A 20599-nucleotide genomic window follows, 5' to 3' on the forward strand; every position below is an offset into this window, starting at 1 on the left:
TGAGCCAGGGCTGATGTAGGGCCAGGGGCTGGGCAAGATGTCAGGGTTCCAGATCATCATCTCTTTGTTCTGCAGACAGTTTTTCCAGCCTGAGATTCTTTGCCATGAACCTGAAATACCAATTTCCTCTCCTTCAGCTTACACTGATATTGGCTTTTCCAGTGCCAAGCTCTGTTCATTTCAGGGCACATTGATTTTACAAAGAGTATTTTCCAATGCAAATGCCCAGGCCCAATTCCCAGATTCTGATTCAGCACCAGAGATTTGGTAAATCAGCACATGACCCTAAGATAATTATTTTATTCATTCAGCAAACATGTGCTATGCATTTTCTGTGTGCCAGGTTCTCCTCTAGGAACTGGGAATGCATTAGTGAAAAAAAGGAATAAAAGTTGCTACCCTTACAGGGTTTACATCTGTCAGAGGAAGAAAGACAATATATAGAGCTTCTGAATAAAGTTCATGGCATATAGAAGTAGTAAGTGAGAAAAGGGCTAGCAGGTACATCATATGACCTGTTTTCAGTAACTTCTTCATAATCCTGAATCCTAAATCCATCTTTTTTTTTTTTTTCAGTCATATTTCCTGGCCCTTCCCCAGTTGCTTCCCTTGCTGAACAATGTATCTGCATGATTTCTGACATGGGACAGGATGCTTACTCCAGTTTGATCAAAAGGGCTTGAGCCCCTCAATAAGACCTCCCATAGCCCAGTCCTCTATATTAGCAGAGAAAACTCTCTCTGGGGAGGGAGGGAGGGAGGGAAGGAGGGAGGGAGGGAAGAAGGAAAGGAGGGATGGAAGGAAGAAGGGAGAAAGGAAGGGAGGAAAGAAGGAGGACGGGTGAGTTTGAAAAGGTAGTAGCAGGGAGTATTGTGGAAACTAAGTTCCTTCTTGAAGTCTGGCCCTGGTCTGACAGCCTGCAGCTGCGAGCCAGAGGAGTATTCGAACCTTAGATAGGATGGTCACATGAAAAATGCCTTCATTCTCTGGCATCATCTCTTTGTCTAGAAGCATTGGGAAGTACTTGCTTCAGTTATGGATAAAGATTTATACTTGCTTTAATGTTGCCTTAGAAATAGATTAATTGCTTAGCTCTGAGGCTTTCAGTCAGCAAGAATTACATAGAAGGGAATTCCAAGTCCTGATGAAGGCGAGTCAGGGAGTTCCTTGGAATAACCCCAACTGCCAATCAACAGAATGCGATTAGGCCATCCAGTGTGAGGGCTGGTGGGGACGCCAGCATATTCCTTTCCTCTGAGTCAGGTACTCCTTGATAGTTAAAACTGGCTCTGGTTTCCAGTAGGGAATAGGAACTCCGCTGCCTTGCTCTTCCTCAGGCCTCTCTGTAACGGAGGCTCATCCTCAAAGCAGTTTGATAAAGACTTGTCTTGCAGGCTTGCATTTCTCTTCCTCACAACTATGATCTCTCCCTTCAGCACAGGTGACTGGGTTACTGGCAGCCAGGTATCTCTTTAACTGTCTTTTTTTGTCAGTGTTATTCATGTTTGTAATCTGTAGGTGATAAAGTTGTTTTGCTTTAAAATAGTGAGTATAGATAATTCAGGCATTCTTGATACTTACTGGGTTGAAGACTCATTTTGATGATGCAGTGAGTATTCCTAGGTGATCCCTGGCCATAGACATAAGAGTTGATCTGAATCCACTATAAAAATCAGTCTACTTCTTGTGCCAGCCTTCAGTAGATCAAGGCAGAAGGTAAGAAAGCAGGCAGCAAAGCAACATATCTATGGCCTCTGTCCTTATCGTCCTACTTAATTTTCACAGAAAATGTACATATGTGTGTGTGTGTGTATATATATATAGGAGAACCTGGCACACAGAAAATGCATATATATATATGAGGGAAAGTTGGGGAGGGTTAAGTAGAACTTCTGGAATCTTATAATTTAAGGAAGATTATGGAAGAAAGGAAATAGAAAGAGGAATAAAGGAACTCCTTTAGATAACACCTTTCCCACATCCTCACAAGCATTTGGATTTGGTATTAATTAAATAAAGAAATCAACCAAAGTCCAGAGAGTTCTTCCCAGCTGTTTTATTGCCAATAACTTACATCAGTGTTTTGTGTCCACTGGTTTCACAAATTATAATGCTGTCACTTTTTGAATATAATTGTGATGATTTTTGGTAACCTCAGAAGCCCCTCTCCTTTTTTCTCCAATAATGATGATGGATTTTTACTGATCCATCCATTTTTACACATCTGGTCCCCATTTGGCTAAGAACATATTGTGAGATGTGGGCTAGGGCAGAGATAGGGGACAAGGCTTTTTCTTGGCTGACCTAAGAGAGTGCCCTGACTGTGCATGCAGGAAAATGTTGCCAGGCAATTGCTAAAGGACAGGGAGTGTAGGGCAGCTGTCTCCAGGAACATGCCAGACCTCATGCTACACCACAGTCATTGATGCTTGTATGCTTGAGTCTCTAATCCATAAGATAAAAGCCAGGCTGTTGGAAACCTTCCATGAGACCGTTGCTAACTGGGCCCTCCTAACCTGCATGAAAGCCAAAAGGTTTTCCAATGGGCTAGTTCAAGTCCACATCCAACAGTTGTCCAGCATGACTTCAAGAACAATCGGGGATGATCTAATGGAACAGTTAATGGAAGCAGATCAGGGTGTGAATCTTAATTCAGGAGTTTGCTATCTTATTATTTTTCAAAAAGTTCTTAACTAGTCTAAACCTCAGTTTTTCCCACTTAGAAAATGAACTAATAGAACCTCCTGTATAGGGCTATTGTTAGTGCACTGCCCACTGCACAACTCCAGGGGGTGCTGTTTCAAAAAACCATAATGGAAATAGAAACACTAAAAGTTGTGTGACACAAAATGCTGATTATTATAAATATTAGATATAATTGATACATGTAAAGAATTTAGCTTGATGTCTGTAACAGTTTTAAGAAAGGAATCTAATATTAGTCTCTCAAATTGATTGGCTGTTGTACTTTTTTGAAACTTGATTCTAAGAAGGAAAATGTTTCAAGCAAAGAACACAGTCTGCAAAGGCCTACAGGTAAGAAAGTGTCTTATTTAGGGAATCAAAGGAATTTCTGCATTCAGAAGCTCAGAGGTTAGATCATAAAAGGTCTTGAGCAGAGTATTGAAGGGTTTGACTACAGGGCATTGGGCAAAAGACAGCCAACAAAGAGTTTTAAGTAGAGTCAAACTGTCAGATCTGTTCCTTAGCAAGTTCATCTTGACTGAAATGTGAAAAATAGACTGATGAATTTGGCAGTGGTTTGAAGGGAATGGTTAATTATATCAGGCTTGGAGACAGACACAGGTTTGACTGTTTCTTCAGTGTTTACTCTCTGTTCAGTACTGTTATTTATTATAAATATTTAACCTTTCTGATCCTTATCAGTCTCTAAGACATTTTAAGATGCAAGTCTACTAAAAGAATAACTACAAATGTTCTTTCTCTTTTCTAAATGCTAGCTGTCTGCTCTTTCATTTTTTAATACCTGCCAGGCATTGGGATCATTTATAAATCAGATCTTAATATAGTAGGCAAGAGCTGATCTCCTTGTTTCTCCCATGCCCCTACAGTCTCTCTACTGAACCAGCAGAGAGCCTGTTTTAAAAGGAAAATCAGATATTACTCTCTGATCAGAACCGCCTGGGATTCCTCTCTCCCTCCTCATCAAAGCCAATACCTTACAGTGGCCTCAGTGGCTCCATGATCCCTTCCCTTTGCATTCCCTCTCCTGCATGGCCCTTCCTCCACACTGGTTTCTCTGTGGTTCTGGGATGTGCCAAGCAATGTTACCAGCAGGACTTTGTACTTTGTTGTAATATTCTTCCTGCAATATCTACAAGGTTTGATCATTTGCTTTGTTCAGGACTTTGCTCAAATGTTTCCTTATCAGAGAGGGCTTCCTTCACCATCTACTGTAAAATCGTGCCTGCTGCCATATGTGTGCACACATTCACACAGACAGAAACACACGCACACACACGCAGCCTATCCTCCTTAGATTGATTCTGCCCTGTCCTCACTATCACACTTGTTACCACCTGATATTTCACTTATTCTGTTGTTTCCTCCCCATTAGAATATAAACTCTGAGAAGACAGAGACTTTGTCTTATTCACTGGTGAATTCTCAGATCTAGAAGAGAACCTAGCAAGTGATTATAAAATTCATATTAAGCACACATTAAATAATTGTGGAATAAATGGATGCACAAAAGAATTGGGACTAGATTGCCTATTTTTCTTGCAGGCCAGTTGAATGTCATTTTGTTTTAAGCAGGGATCCCACAACCCACCCAAGCCCTGCAATGGCTGAAGAAGCAAAGACATGTTGACTATGAACTCTTGCATGCTTTGTAAATGTGTCTCTTTTATTTGTTGGTCTTTTACTCCCTCCTGGTTTTCTTCAGTATGAGAGAAATGTGAAAGAAGGCAATCTTCCAGTAGCAATGAGCTACAGAGGGCTTGAGGCTTTGGCGGAATCGCTGAAGGTCTTCCAGAATGCGCTGACCGTGGGGATTCTCTTGGGTCCTTGAAGTAATTTTCAGTAGAAGCCATCAGCAGCAAACATGGGCCAGAGAACATGGGCAAATGTGGGTGACTCTCAGCTGGTGTGAAGCTATGAGCTTCTCACCCAGCTACACATTTAACTTTTTCTAGGCCACAAGGCTATGTCCTGACTTAGGACCCCTTTCCTATGCATCCTGTTGTAGATGTCATAACTGCCCTGACTCAAAGCCTTGCAGATGAGAGTTTCAGATTGTACTTCAGTGTCCATTCCCCACCCCTTTTGCCCCGCCCCCAGGCCCCAGATCCTGAAAGCACAGGTGATGAGAGGTTGGAGCTGAGTTTTGCATGAGCTGAATTTAGGGCTGTGGTCTCTGTCCACTATTTCTCTTGCCATTCTCTGTGCTCCTCAGTGACTCTGTTGCCATATCCCTAATTGCCTACAGCCCTTCATCGTATGTATACTTTGTGGTCACTGTTGCTATGCCAAATGAGCTAATTTAGATGGCATCATCGCTCCTGCATATTTTGGTCACTTGAGCCCACTATAGAACTAATGTGTGTTTTGGAATGACCATGGAAAGTATGACATTGACACTGAGAAGGAACATTTTATGTCTGGTAATGCTGAATTCACTGCCTTCCAGGGTCTTACAGACAACTAGGCCTGGACCTGGTTATCTCTTGTTCCTTTTGAGGACAGCCTGCAGATTGTAAAGCAGGCTATGTGTACAGATGTGAAGGTCTGTTCTTGACATACCAGATGCCCAGTTGCTAATATATCAGGAGACCTGGGCTTACTGAAAATTAGGAGGAAATGTGCTTTCATGAAAACATGCTTTTAAAACCAGTACTTAATGTGTGGAAATATTGCATTATGGTGGAATTTTTTTCCTCTTGAAAACAAATGCCATTGAGTTTGATTGCAGGCAAACCTAGAGATTTCTCTGTTTTCAAGTCAGTTTAGAGCAGAAGGGTGTGATTTCTTGAAATACAGCGTAAGGTGTACTTCCAAATTTAAGATCATCACCACGCCTTGTGTTGGTAGGAGTTTTTCACAGTCTGAATTTCAATGCACGAAACTTTAAAGTAATTTTCTCAATGAAAAATCTCCTTGAAGATAACGTACCAACCAAAATTTCCAAGAAAATCTGCTTTAGTCACAAGGAGGTGATTGTTTAATGCTTCAGAAGTTTTGTTTATCTTTCTTGTTACCATTAGTATGCATAAATGTGTGTGTAATAAAGCCAGGCTTAAAACTGAACTTTTCATTTCCAGGAAGTCAGTCGTGGATCTTGCTCAGTGAATGGAACTACATGTAGAAAATTCACAAACAGAGAGACCAAATTGTAAATTTCACAAAGGATTGCTTAATCATTGATGGAGTCTCATTAATGATGATTCACCAGAGATGTTTTGATGGTCAAACATACACAAATTTTTGTTAAAAGGTATTAATTATGCTTTGGGTTTGGGTCTAATGATGTGATTTTTTTTTCTACCCTCCCCGCCCCCATCTTCTTTTCACCAATAGGTCAGGACAGTTGGACGTCTCCTTGTGCAACATGCCCCAGCTAAGCCTCTCACCCATGTTTTCAATGGGATTTTATCTGTTAGCTCTGATGGCTCTCTTATTTTCCCACGTGGACCATATAACTGCTGAGACTGAAATGGAAGGTGGAGGAAATGATACTGGCGAATGTACTGGCTCATATTACTGCAAGAAAGGGGTGATTCTGCCTATTTGGGAGCCCCAAGACCCTTCTTTCGGAGACAAGATTGCTAGAGCTACGGTGTATTTTGTGGCCATGGTCTACATGTTTCTGGGGGTCTCTATCATCGCTGACCGGTTCATGTCCTCTATAGAAGTCATCACATCCCAAGAAAAAGAAATAACCATCAAGAAACCCAATGGAGAGACCACCAAGACAACTGTGAGGATCTGGAATGAGACTGTGTCCAACCTGACTTTGATGGCCCTGGGATCTTCTGCTCCTGAGATTCTGCTTTCAGTCATTGAAGTGTGTGGCCATAACTTCACTGCAGGAGACCTGGGGCCCAGCACCATCGTGGGAAGTGCTGCCTTCAACATGTTCATCATCATTGCACTTTGTGTTTATGTGGTCCCTGATGGAGAGACGAGGAAGATTAAGCATCTCCGCGTGTTCTTTGTGACAGCAGCCTGGAGCATCTTCGCCTATACCTGGCTGTACATTATTTTGTCTGTCAGCTCTCCTGGTGTTGTGGAGGTCTGGGAAGGTCTGCTTACTTTCTTCTTCTTTCCCATCTGTGTTGTGTTCGCCTGGGTAGCAGATCGGAGGCTTCTGTTTTACAAGTATGTCTACAAGCGGTATCGGGCTGGCAAACAGAGGGGAATGATCATCGAACATGAGGGAGACAGGCCATCTTCCAAAACGGAAATCGAAATGGATGGGAAAGTAGTCAACTCTCACGTTGACAATTTCTTAGATGGCGCCCTGGTTCTGGAGGTCGATGAGCGGGACCAAGACGATGAAGAGGCTAGGCGAGAAATGGCGAGGATTCTGAAGGAACTTAAGCAGAAACATCCTGAGAAAGAAATAGAGCAATTAATAGAATTAGCCAACTACCAAGTCCTAAGTCAGCAGCAAAAAAGTCGAGCGTTTTACCGCATTCAAGCTACTCGCCTGATGACTGGAGCTGGCAACATTTTAAAGAGGCATGCAGCTGATCAAGCAAGGAAGGCTGTCAGCATGCATGAGGTCAACACAGAAGTGGCTGAAAATGACCCAGTGAGCAAGGTCTTCTTTGAGCAAGGGACATATCAGTGTCTGGAAAACTGTGGTACCGTGGCCCTGACCATTATTCGCAGAGGTGGGGATTTGACCAACACTGTGTTCGTTGACTTCAGAACAGAGGATGGCACAGCCAATGCTGGGTCTGATTATGAATTCACCGAAGGAACTGTGGTCTTTAAGCCTGGCGAGACCCAGAAGGAAATCAGAGTTGGCATCATTGACGATGACATCTTTGAGGAAGATGAAAATTTCCTTGTGCACCTCAGCAATGTCAAAGTATCTTCTGAAGCTTCGGAAGATGGCATCCTGGAAGCCAATCACGTCTCCACTCTCGCCTGCCTGGGATCACCCTCCACGGCCACCGTAACCATTTTTGATGACGACCACGCAGGCATCTTTACTTTTGAGGAACCTGTGACTCATGTGAGTGAGAGCATTGGCATCATGGAGGTGAAGGTATTGAGAACATCTGGAGCTCGAGGAAATGTTATCGTTCCCTATAAGACCATCGAAGGGACTGCCAGAGGTGGAGGGGAGGACTTTGAGGACACTTGCGGAGAGCTCGAATTCCAGAACGATGAAATTGTGTAAGTTCTTTTTATATGTGTGTGTATGGTTGAGTGAGCGAGTGCATGACTACAAGAATGTGTGTATATTTTTAAACCAAATGGCATAAAAGGAACAAAATAACTATTATGTAAGAAAACTTTCAAAGTATCAGTCCTCACTGGGGTGCCACTGATCAATATGTACTAGACACAGATCTTAAATTGACATTGAGATCTTATTTTTACTTTTGTCTTTTACATACTTAAGTACACTGGAGACCATGATAAAATGAAGCCTGTGACGTAAGTTAGCAGATCATTTAAGATGGGTTGAAAATTCTGTATTCTATTTTGGATCACACAGTATATATACAGAAAAAGAATATTTAACACATCACAAAAGGTCCTTAACTTCATTGCTGAGTACAAATTGGGAAAGACCAAATAAGAACCACCTCGAAAAAGAATTTCCTGGCTACTAGGACTGAGTGGAAATATTTCTGTGGTTTTTATCTGACATGTGGTTTTATGACAATATAATGTTTCTGTTTGTATGCTAATGTTTAATTATGATTTAATGAGCAACCCTGCTTCTCCAGTGTTAAGCTGTCGTGAGAAGAACATATATCCATTATTTCTTTCCAGTCTGGTTTTGCTTTATATGATTATACAAACCCTTTTACCCTGGTCATTTAGTGATGGGGAGAGAAATAAGTTTCCGTCCAAGCATCCTAGTAGACAGGGAGCAGATCGGAGAAAGAAGTGGGGAACAATTTACTCTTACAGTTGTAACATCAAGTGTTATGAAGTGATTCTTCCACTGAGAGCTGCCATTGAGAGATATATTCTTCCTTCCTTGCCTTAGAGAGGGCTTTGCACTTAATTCACCAAAAGAAGCCAGGAAATTTGACTCAATGACCAGTGTCTTGGCAGGAGGGAGGGAGGGGGGATGGAAGAAGAAGGAAGGAAGGAAGGGGAGAAATGAGGGAGGAAGAAGAAGCAGAACTATAGTATCATTGTATTATCGATAGTGTAACAAAGGATATTATGGTGAATGATTATGTTGTTGAAGCATTTACAATTTAGGAATTTCAGGAAGGAAAAATAAATATTTTAACTATAATTAGTTCTAAAAATGGTGCTAGTGGTATGTAATATGTTCAAATAGCAAGTACATGCTCTCCAAGTATGAAATTTCTCCTCTTGAATATGTAGGGGAAAAAAAACAAAAAGATGGGGGAATGAGCAGAGGGAACAGGTTTTCTTGAAAGAGCTTTCCAGGGACCTTACATCTCTTTGCCATTGTGTTAAAGAGATGAGAAGTTACTGAGTACAGTATCACAATGAAGTTCAGCAAGGCAGAGATTATAATATCCATCTTCTGATGTGAGTATGTGGGTGATAGCGTTTGATTAGTATCTACTTTATGTTGGTTCTTATGTTGTTAATGTTCCACTTACTGTGATGGGTTTCACTGGGACACTTATTTTCTGAAAGACAGGATATAGTAGCAAATTAGTGTCCTGCATATTCAAGAAAGAAGGTCTTACATTGAATGTGATCTTGCCCAGGTTAGTGCACTTAACCCTTATTCCTTTGCTAGGAATTATTTTGCATTATATTTTCTGATCATTTCAATTATTGAACCTTCCCGTAGTAGATGGCACTTGGAATCTGTGTGAAAGTATAATGTACTCACAAGGGTAGCCCTTAAATATAACTAAAGTGGTACTTTGTTTTCCTCATTTGTTTGACTTAGGATGTTTTCTCATGAAAATTTTATGTTGCTTTCTCACAAGAATAATGGCTCTGTACTTATTTATTTGAGAGTCAAGCTTTTCCCATCTCCTTTGCTATCCAAGATTTTTATCAAACCATATATAAATAATCTTATTTTAGGTGGCATATGTAGAAGAAGAAGGTTTTTAAAAAAACATTGACAGGGATTTGATGGAATAATTTATTCTGCCAAACCCCATTGAAAACACTTACCCTATTCAATTAAATTGATTTTACTTTTGCTAAAGAAGGAATACTGCCAAACTCCATCTTTGCATATTTGTTTCTTTTGAAAATTTGTAAGAATTGGTGGAATCAGTAGAACTTCATAGAAATCAGTGCCATCTCTGTAAATATGTTCATGAGGGCAGTCTAGATCAATCATGGTTACTTTTTCTATGAAATTATCTGACTTTTTTATTCACTAAGAGGAAATGTAAAGATTTTAAAATGATAAAAAAAATTTTATAAGTGAGATGAAGTCTAGTCCTACTTTTTTTTCTTTCTGGAATTTTGATTTTAAAGATTTATCTTGAATATAGTTTTATTATTGGCAAGCATTGTTGATGCTTAATAGGTCCATTGATTACACTCATGTCTTTGTGTGATTTTAAGGTAAGCACAATGTTTCTAGAAAAATAAATTATCAAAGGCATGGTGTTGTTCTGGCTTCTTAGCAGTTTGGAAACCATTACTCTTATTTTTTAGTGTATCATTTTCCTTTGGTGATTTGTGTTCAATATATGTCACACCCAAGCAAAAAGGAGTTTTTTTATTCTTCAGTGAAGTTATCTGTGTAGACTCAACCCAACTTAACTTCAAGAATGATTTTATATCTCCTAAAAAGCACAGTTCATCTTAGGGGTAGCCTTCTTCAAAACCTATCATACATAGATAAGGACTATTGACCCAACTGAGCTTTATTAAATATTTTGAAAAATCTTCTTGTTTGATTGTTTAATACTGTGCACCAAGTCAGAATTAGTGAGTCTTTTCAGAGTAACATAAAGAGATTTTTACAAAAGCTTTGGATTTAAAGGTTTTCTAATTTTAAGAATCTATTAACCAAAGTAGACACAGAGTCCATTCTGATCAGGGATGGAGACTAAGGGGCAGTATACCTTTGATCACAAGTACAAGAGAGATTCTAATTTTTTTTAAATTTCTTTTCAACATGAATTTATTTTTTCTACAAAAAAATTGAATCTAAAATAAATTATAAGTTACATGGAACCACAATCTTTACAAATGTAGGACAAAACCAGAATACTAAATCTTAGTCTGTGTTAGATTATGTTACTGTTCTAGTTCCTAATAGCTTTTATCAAAAGTGCACAACATTTTAGTTTGTAGGTAAAGTTGTTAAGGATTCCTAAATATTTATCTTATTTTTAGTATAGTAGAAATAATTTAAATTTATAAAAATGTGTGTATCTAATTATTCATACTCTCACATATATTATTTGAATTATTTCATCCTGACCTAAGATCAAAATGCATATTTAAGAAAAAAAGCACAGATAAGTCATATTCTCAGCAAAATATTTTAAAATTATAATGCAAAAGCCCATTAAATAGATGAAATTAATGGCTATCACACACTTTTGTGAAAGCTCAATCAATGACAAATCCTAGATCCATGCCATCTAATCTTAACTTTTCAACAGAGAATGCTATAAAATGTTAACAGCTAATAAAAAAAACAAATCAAGAATATGTTAATTTGATTTGTGGTTTGGTAGGTGATATTTACAAATTTGAAATGCTGCTAATGATTGTTCTTTAATGACACTATTTCAGTGGTACTAATTATTACAAAATATTTTTTGGTCTTCCAAAGTCTAATATGAACTGTTCTGGAAACTGTTAAGGTTAATTAATTAACGTAGCTACAAATCAAATTTAATTGCTTAGTTATAGCTCAATAATGGTATAATTTTGGAAGATAATTGGAAAAAATAGCATTTACTATAACATATTTAAAATAGAGAGATGAGAAAATTATGTACGTTGGAAAATTTACATAACATGTTCCTTATCAAAGCAGTGACTAGGCGTCCTAGTCACAGAATAGTGTATTAAACAATGTGTCTTCCAAATATTGATTTTAACAACTATTACATTTTCAGGTATGGCTGTAACTTCATTAACTTTAATAGATGTAATATGCGAGGCATGTATCTCAACGAACGTAACTTTTTTACACTGAATATTTCCATACTTTTTGTGAACAAAGGATTAGAAAATTAAATAAAATTTTAGTGTAAGTCCTATCAAGTTATTATTATATTAGTACAATTATTATTATTACATTACATGGAAAAGAAATACTGTTTTTTGCTGTTTGGATACCAGTGTTTATCTCTTGCTGTACAGAATTCCAAGGAATAAATAAATACTTAGCTATATGATATAGAATATAGCTATATAATATGGTACAATAAGACCACCAGATATAAATAATGTAAAACTTCAAGTGATAAGAACAGAAGAACAATTGTGCATTGGGAAAAATCAGGAATGATGAAAAATAATATAGAAATTATCATTATACAACAAAGGCTATTAGTACATAGTGCCTTGAAACTAACATATTCAGGGTTTACTTTATATAGAAGAATTTCACTTGCTACATTTAGACTACTAAAATGATAGGCATATGATATTTTATACTGGCATAGAACTTTCCTAGGTAATGTGCTAATGTAAGGAATTTGGTTGGAATAATTTTAGCATTTCAATGGATTTATACTTTAGTGGATTATCTTTTCAGACCAGAATATTTTTCTTTTTATGAGCCAAACCACATGTAGTATCATCTGAAAACCTAAATGCATATGTTTTCTGAATGTATAACTATCATAAAAATAAGACAGGGTAAGAACCAAAAACGAGTTATAATTTAGTATTGCCTGGAGCCCAAGTCAATTATGTGCAGAAAGGTTCTTTACCATGTCAACCAGATTTCCATTTTTGCTGTTTTAATCTCATTTTCCCAGTGCTAATTAGCGTTTGAGGTTATAATATAGTTACATAAAAAATTTTATTTTAGCAACTGAAGAAATTTCTTAGTTTAGGCACATTGAAGTATTTAAATCCTGGGCTACTTTCTGAGTCATTATTCAAGGCCATCACTCAAGGTTGATTGCTTCGGTAGATCAGGGCTTGAATTTATAAATCAATAAATCAGATCCTACTTCATAAACAACTGCTATGTGACCAGCACCGGGCTAATATTATGAAGGAAATCAAAAGAAATACACTTCTCATACTTAAAATGGGAGATAATATATTTTGATATGTATGTCATTATGAAGATGATGTGCAGAGGGTAAAATAAGCTTAGTTTTGGAAATATATTTGCATTTATGTTTTGGAGGACAGACAGCATAACTGGAAGGAAAAATGGAATGTGCATTTTAAGAGGGAGTCATATATTGGAAAACATGGGAGCAGGGATAATATCAAGAGAGAGGATCATTATCAAAATCAATGAAAGACTTAATGACAGTTCATTTTCTTTTGTGGGGTTTTAAATAGTTATGAATGTGTTTAAGTCAATGTGACATGTCCCTTAAAGGGTCTTTGTGGAATCCTTTTGGGGTATGATGTATAGAAACAAAATTTAGAACCATTATTATTAGACAACCAAGAACTTTCTAAAGTGCTCTCTCCTTTTTTTTTTTTTTTTTTTTTTGACATCAAGGATTGAGCCCAGGGGCACTTAACCACTGAGCCACACCCCCAAACCTTTTAAATATTTTATTTAGAGACAAGGTGTCTCTTATTTGCTTAGGGCCTTGCTAAATTGCTGAGGCTGACTTGAACTCATGATCCTCTTGCTTCAGCTTCCAGAGCTACTGGGATTACAGGTGAGCACCATGACTGGCTCAAGTGTTCTTTTATACATTTAATATGATGATAACCCAATGAAGTTGAATAGCATTGCAGATGAAAAAACTGAATTTCGGAGATCTAAGAAATTATGGATCCAGTATTTGAATACCTATTTGACTTCAAAGATGCTCCTTGGTGCCACATTGCCTCTTGAAGCTTCTAAAGAAAATTGACAATATTTCTAGTAAAATGTTGTCAGTATTTTATTTTGCTCTTTGTGAATTAGTTCTTGGTCTCTAGGAATGGTTTTGATTTACTTTAATCTGGTAGCTTCTCAAATAGTCCTCCCATCCTGCCACCCACTCACCCTATGTTCTCAGAGTTATCAGTGTACTGCCACTGTCTTACAAAACCTGAACAGATTTTACACTAAGTTTTGATGTGGGAAGAGATTTTCTTTGCATGTCTTTCCTGAGAACACCAGTAACCAAGGGTAGGAGATTTAAAGGTACTGTACTCAATGCTTTTGAATGGAGCTACTTTAAGGGTATAATAGCTATGATAGGGTTATTTGTTGTCATTTTGCTGTTGTGTCTTTATTAGCTGAGGTGTGAAAAGTTGCCTGTGGGAAATATGGTAATATTGTTATCATGGAACCCTCCTACAAAATATCCCCATGACTTTCTGTTATGGCTACTGAAGTTCCATCTTTGAAGATTCATTCTTTGAGGTGGGAAAGCTATTGGTCCCCTAATACAAGGTAAATGCCATGAAAATCTTGTTTCCTTTCAGCAGTGGAGTAGAAGTTGCTCTGGGCCAGGAGGAAGAAAAGGATGAGAACTCAGCCAATGTAGGGTGGGTCAGCTGCCCTGGAGATAATCTTATAATTGCTTTGGGTAAGCCAGGTGGGAGGCTGGGGCGGCAGTGCAAGGTGCTAAATAGGCAGAACTTTTTTTTTTCCTTTTTCCATACTTTTTATTGGTGCATTATAGTTATACATAATAATGAAATTTGTTGTTACGTATTTGCACATGCACACAATATAACAATACAGTTGGGCCAGTATCATTCCCAGTATTTTCTCTTTCCCTCCCTCTGGTTCCTCTCCTTTACTGATCTCCCTTTGATTTTCATGAGTTCACCACTCCTCCTTTCTTTTCCTTTTGCCACTCTAGCTTCCACATATGAGAGAAGATGGAGAATCCTTGACCTTCTGAGTTTGACTTATTTCACTTAACATTATGTTCTCAAGTTTCATCCATTTTCTTGCAAAAGACATCATTTCTATTATTCTTCCTGGCTGAATAAAGCTCCATTGTGTATATATACCACCTTATACCACATTGATGGACTTTATCCATTCATCCATTGATGGACTCCTAGGTGGGTTCCATAGTTTGGCTATTGTGAGTTGTACATGGGTAGGTAGGACATTTTCTACTGACTTTTCATAGGGCCTTGCAGTTTCTGCCCTGGTAGTGGAGAAGTCTAGAAGAACCTGAGAGGAAAAGCAAGCAGTCAACAACATGAACATGAAAGGTCCCTTCCTTCCTTTTCTGATTCTACATGTGGTCTGCACAATACCCATCTAGGTACCAAAGGTTGAGCCAGCAGGTCTCTTTCTTTTCACAGCCTATATAGTTGTCAAATTCTAGAGCCAGGCAGAACAAGCAATTCATTTTCATTTCCTCAGGGATATAGATGACATTTTCTTTCCTTCTTACAGTCTCCAGAGGGTCAGATAAGGCAGTAGGTATTGGAATCTTTTGTGGCTGCTGGAGATACAGAGGCAAGGGCAAAAACAGAGCCAAAAGCAGAACTTTAGTTCCTTGTTTTTTAATTCAAATATTGATTAAATAGTCCAGGATATTTTCCAGATAGAGTTTGCTGGTTTTGTTTTTGAGTTTTAGATTCAAGCATGAGAGATTTGGTGTTCTGGATACCCCTGAAACCAAAGGTGACACTTGAAACCAAGGTCTCCTCATTTTCCAGTCTTAGACTACTGTCTCTACACCCTCCTAACTGTCATGAAGTTACTTAATCTCAAAGTAGGTTTTCATACCTGTAAAATGAGGACAATATCGATGATGGTGGAGGTGATTAAAGTGGCAAAGAAGATGGTGGTGGTCCTGTTGATAAGTGAAGGTGGTGGTATAATGGTGATGGTGGTGGTGGTTTTGGATATTGGTGATAGTAGAAATGGTAGTAGTGGTTATGAGATGGAGGTGGTGTTGAGGATGAAGTGAAGGTGGTGGTGGTTTTTGATATGACTGTGTTGGGGGGGGGTGGAGTTGGTGATAGTGAGTGCCAGAGGCAAAGGTGATGGTGTTGGTATTTTGGGACATGATGGTGGTGGTCAGGGGGTGATAGTGGTGGTGGTGATTATTGGTGGTAGTGGTAGTGATGTGATGGTGGAGGTACTAAGAATTACTAAGAGCTGTTTTGATTTAATCTTCATAACCATCTTAAGTAGATACTGCTACTATACTCATTTTGCAGAAGAAGAAACTGACGCTCAGAGACTAACTTTCTCTGGCTCACACAGCTAATAAACATGGATCTAGAATTCATCAGTAGGACTACCTGACTACAGAGTCTACTCTGTCTCATTAGTTTTCACATACAAGGACAAGGCTCTGTTACTGTAGCCTGTGTGGCTTAGAAGATGAGAAAAAAGAGTGGTCGTTTATCTTTTCTGGAATTCTTGAACATGTATCAAGTCCATTGCACCCTCACTGCCCAGTCTCTGTTAGCCTAGGAAAGCCATGATGAACTGAGTTGGAGAAGAAAAAAAATGCAGAATGCTAGACTCCCTCCTTGCAACTGACTTGTCCAACCACTGTCTATTCTTTCCTCCCGCACAGTATGCATCTCCTCTTATTCCTACACTTAAAAAAGAAACTTCCTTATTATGAACTTTCTGACATTGTCTGCTCTGGCCCTGGAGCATTTAACTTCCTTATATGGTAAATAATGAATGTAGCTTTTCTCCATACTTGAAGTAGTATTTTCTTGGCCTATTTTTTTTATATGTTACAAGGCAGTGTAAATTAACAACAACAGAGAATTTAGTATCGGGGGAGAGTTGTTACCTTGTGTTATCACTATGAAAAAGTTAAAAAAATATGTTTTATGACCCTGGAGGTGATTAATAGTAAGAATTATTGATTGTAAGACTTTCCAAGAATAAGTGACCCTTGTAGAAGTTCATCTGATACAAACCTTCAGTTCTAATCTTTACAGCAAATGGAACTTTTAGGTAACATTTTTTAAAATGTCAAATTTCAAGTCACTCTTTCTTCTGAATTACATTCGGGAACATGAAAAGCAAGTGGGTAAAACAATCCTACCTAAAATCAGATCACTATGCAATGACATTTTGCATATATTTTGCAAAAATCAGTGTTCAAGTTTGTCTGTAAAATATTTGGTTTTGGAGAAAGTAGCTTCATTGTATTTAATATTTTTAACTTCTGTAGGTAAATTATTGGTCTGTTTGGAGTAAGCCCATTAGCAAGTTTTGTAAATATAATTAATTTTAACTTTTTTATAAGTTTTTTATAGACTACCTGAAGATAAGGATTCCACATCTAAGTTTGAACTCTGTCTCTGTACCCTCCTAACTTTGTTATAATTTTTATGTTTTTAAATAACTTTTATAATTTTTATAAGTTGTAATTGTAACTTTTAAAATAAACCCAAAATGTGCCTTCAATAAGGAACATTTCTCTTACACACACACACACACACACACACACACACACACACCCACACACACCCACACCACTTCTTATACTTCTTATTTACCAGGGAAGAAATGGGAAAGTTCAATTAAGTAGTGTTGACATCCAGTTTAGTCTTAGAGTACAAAAATTCCCAAAATTATATGAGCAACTTTCCTTCTTGCTCACTGAGCATTTCAGTCTTAACTTGACAATGATGTTTTAAAATGGGCTGATCACTTTACTGTATATAAATGTGTGTCTGGGATTTACCTATCTGGAGAGAGACACACACAGAGAGAGAAAGGGATGGGAAAGGGATGAAGGGGGGGAGGGAAAGGATGAAGTGGAGTGGTGGAGGCAGGGACCCTAGGAGGGAGAAGATGGCCATTGAGAGAGGAGAGGAGGGAGGAGGGAAGAAGGAGGCAGACAGGGGACAGAGACAGAGACAAAGAATTTATAGCCCTGATTACATTTCAGCTATTACTAAAATGAAGTGGAGACTGGAATTAGTCCAGATTCTTGCTCAAGCAAACAGAAGACAGTCGGAGAGTAAAGAAATTGAAATGGGATTCACTCAAACTGCTTCTTTATTAAAAATCAGCCGCACCTTTGTCCTTGAAATCATGGACATGCACAAGTGTGTTTGAGGAGTCTGAAGTAGCTTGTGGAATCCAGTAGGGCTGGGCCCCCGCTCCTGATTCCAGCTTTCCTCTGTGTCCTGAGATCACCCAGGCTGTGTCAAGTCCCTTGTGAGTGCTAGGATGGCAGTGATGACTAAGACAGTCCTTGCCAAAAAGAGGCTCACGTCTCCTTGAGGAGACAGGTGAACAAGCATCCAGTCCCACAATAGGGTGGATGTATAGCTGTGCCTGAGCTTCTCTGTGCCTCCCTGGCATCTCTCTGTGTTTCCCCCTGGGCCCTTGCCATTGGTGTTTAGGCTGAGAACAAATGACGATGAACTCTCAGCATCCTGACTGGCCGCCTCTGGCAGCTGCAGCCATGTGTGCCTGCTCTTCCCCAGAAGAGAGCCACAGGCTCCTGCCACCCCTCCCTGCCCCACCCTGTCCCCATCCCAGATGGCTCCAGACACAGATGGCTGCCTACTCTCATGGAGACCAGAAGAGTAGAGTTTGGGAACAATTCAAATCCGATTCATTTTTCACAAAAGTAATGGACTCAGAGGAGTAAGACAGAGGGAAAGTTTTCATCCTCTATTTCCTGATTCTGTGGGTTACCAGGGGAAGCAGAATTCACTCACATCTGAGTCTTTTCTCTAAATGATATGATTTTATTACTGATCCACAAAGGAAGCTATTACAGAAACGTGGCAAAAAACTTGATAAGCCAGGGCTTGGTGCCCTCAGGGTCTCAGGCTTAGGTGGTTCAGCATCTCAGAATTATCCCACCCTGATATTGAAGGAGACCAGAGAGATTACCGTAGAAAGACAGGAGATTAGAGGTGGAGGTCTTTTTGAGCTGTTTTTAATATGGAAATAGAACTTTTGTATGGTTGAGTTCTGGGAGATTGTAAACTGATACATTATAGGAAGTGATTTATCTGACCTAAACATAGTATAATAAAATGGAAGAATATTAATACAATGTGATAAAAATGAATATAAGTATAGATATAAATACAAATGCAAATATAATAAAATAATAACATAAAGTACATTAAGTCCAGATATTTATCTGGCAACATCTAGAGCTAAAATAGCCTATAGAAGCTAGTTGTTTGAGTAATTGAACTATATCCTACAGATCTGATTTCTTTTAGGGAAAGAGGGAAAGGACATCTTTCTTTCTTTCTTTCTTTCTTTTTTTTTTTTTTTTTTTTTTAGGGGGTACTGGGAATTGAACCCAGGGCCTTGTGCTTGCGAGGCAAACACTCTACCAACTGAGCTATATCCCCAGCCCAGGACATCTTTCTTAAAGACCATGAATCCGATGGTCATTGTAAACTGTTTACTTTTAGGATAATCTATTTTTGATTATTTGGTTATTAATTCAATAATTAATTCTTATATATAAAGCCTTTGAGACATTTTGAGGTGGGCCAGGGTCTGTGACCTACAGTTAATTTTTCTAGTCTGCTGAGATTTGCAAGTCCTTTGTGCTTGCACACACACACACACACACACACACACACACACACACACTCACATATGTGTATATAATATATATATATATATTTATATATATATATATTTTTTTTTCAATCAGCCTATTAGCGGGCCTGACTCCAGCTATATTCATTTTAAATGGGCTGCTTGTCCAATATGAACATAGAATAAAAGTGAACAGTAGATAGTCACAAATGACAACCTTTATACTCAGTGTTCAGCACTTTCCTTGTGGTTGCTCTCTGTGGCAGATATTGCAGATACCCAGAGACACCATTGGCATGTAGCATAACGGTTAAGAGCACAATCTTTGGGGCCAGACAAGCCTGGGTTTAAATCTTCATTCTTTCTCCCAAACTCCAAAAATTCAAATAACTTATTTAACCTCTCTGTTTCCAATTACAAAGAATTAAATCCATTTATCAAGTACCTGCCTTACAGTAAGTAAATGTTAGTTGCAATTCTTATTGCCTACAGTTACTTTCTAGAGAGTTGCTTACAGAAGTCTAATCTGTAGGTAGAGAGATGTTATTATAAGATCACATCCCATCCACATTAAAAAAAAATAAAAGCTTACTGGGAATTAGGCACAGGATGCTTTTTCTTCTATCTTCTTTTTTTCCTAAAATGTCAGTGATGTTCACTCTGTGGGGTTCTGTGAATTGTGGGTGTGGTGCATGAGTGTATACCTGTATGCATGTGCAGACACTTGTGCTCAGAATAGGAGCCCTCAAGGTGTGTAGTTGTCTTCTATTACTCTTGTAAAATGATGAAGATCAAAATGAGAAAGGTCATAATTGCAACGTTATGGTACCCAAACTATGCCTCTTTGATTATGTCATTATTTTGATGGGGGAAGGAAAAGAAGCAAGATATAGTGTGGAAAATGGGGAGCTAGGGCTAACTGGGAACCCCAGCATGGAAGTGGGCAGAGAGGAGCCTTTTCTTTTACTTAACACCTGGCTACTTAGGACGTGCCTACATCTCTATTTCATCTTCACACAACCTTTTGAGGCATTAGCGCTTCTATTTTAGGGCAGGGGGAGTGCCACAGTGATTAATTCCCAGTAGGGGCTTACGAGGTAGTTTTTGAATAGATAGCTTAGAAAAGAAGGAAGCAACAAAGACTTTTGCATATGGAGTGCAAGAAGATTAAATGATTGTTCTAAATGGCAGAGTCTGAACTGGAAACCACGTGTATTGATGTCTCCACTGGTGACCTTGATACTACAACAGGTCTGGTGCTTGTTGGTTCTAGGAAAGGAAATTGAGGATTTTCTTTCATATGCAATAGGCAAGTAAACC

General features: G+C 38.5%; 1 protein-coding gene across 6 annotated transcripts in view; it reads left to right on the plus strand.

The window, feature by feature from the left end:
• Nucleotides 1–20599, plus strand: part of SLC8A1 (solute carrier family 8 member A1) — a 374985-nt gene that overhangs the window by 68097 nt on the left and 286289 nt on the right. For all 6 annotated transcript variants that reach the window (XM_079109859.1, XM_079109861.1, XM_079109860.1 and 3 more), the window contains exon 2: nucleotides 6040–7869. In XM_079109859.1, the coding sequence (XP_078965985.1) occupies nucleotides 6071–7869 (1799 nt within the window). In that variant the 5' untranslated portion in view covers nucleotides 6040–6070. The remainder of the gene's footprint in view (nucleotides 1–6039; nucleotides 7870–20599) is intronic.

This window comes from Sciurus vulgaris (assembly GCF_902686455.1).
Source record: "Sciurus vulgaris genome assembly, chromosome: 14".
In the NCBI taxonomy this organism is placed as follows: domain Eukaryota; kingdom Metazoa; phylum Chordata; class Mammalia; order Rodentia; family Sciuridae; genus Sciurus; species Sciurus vulgaris.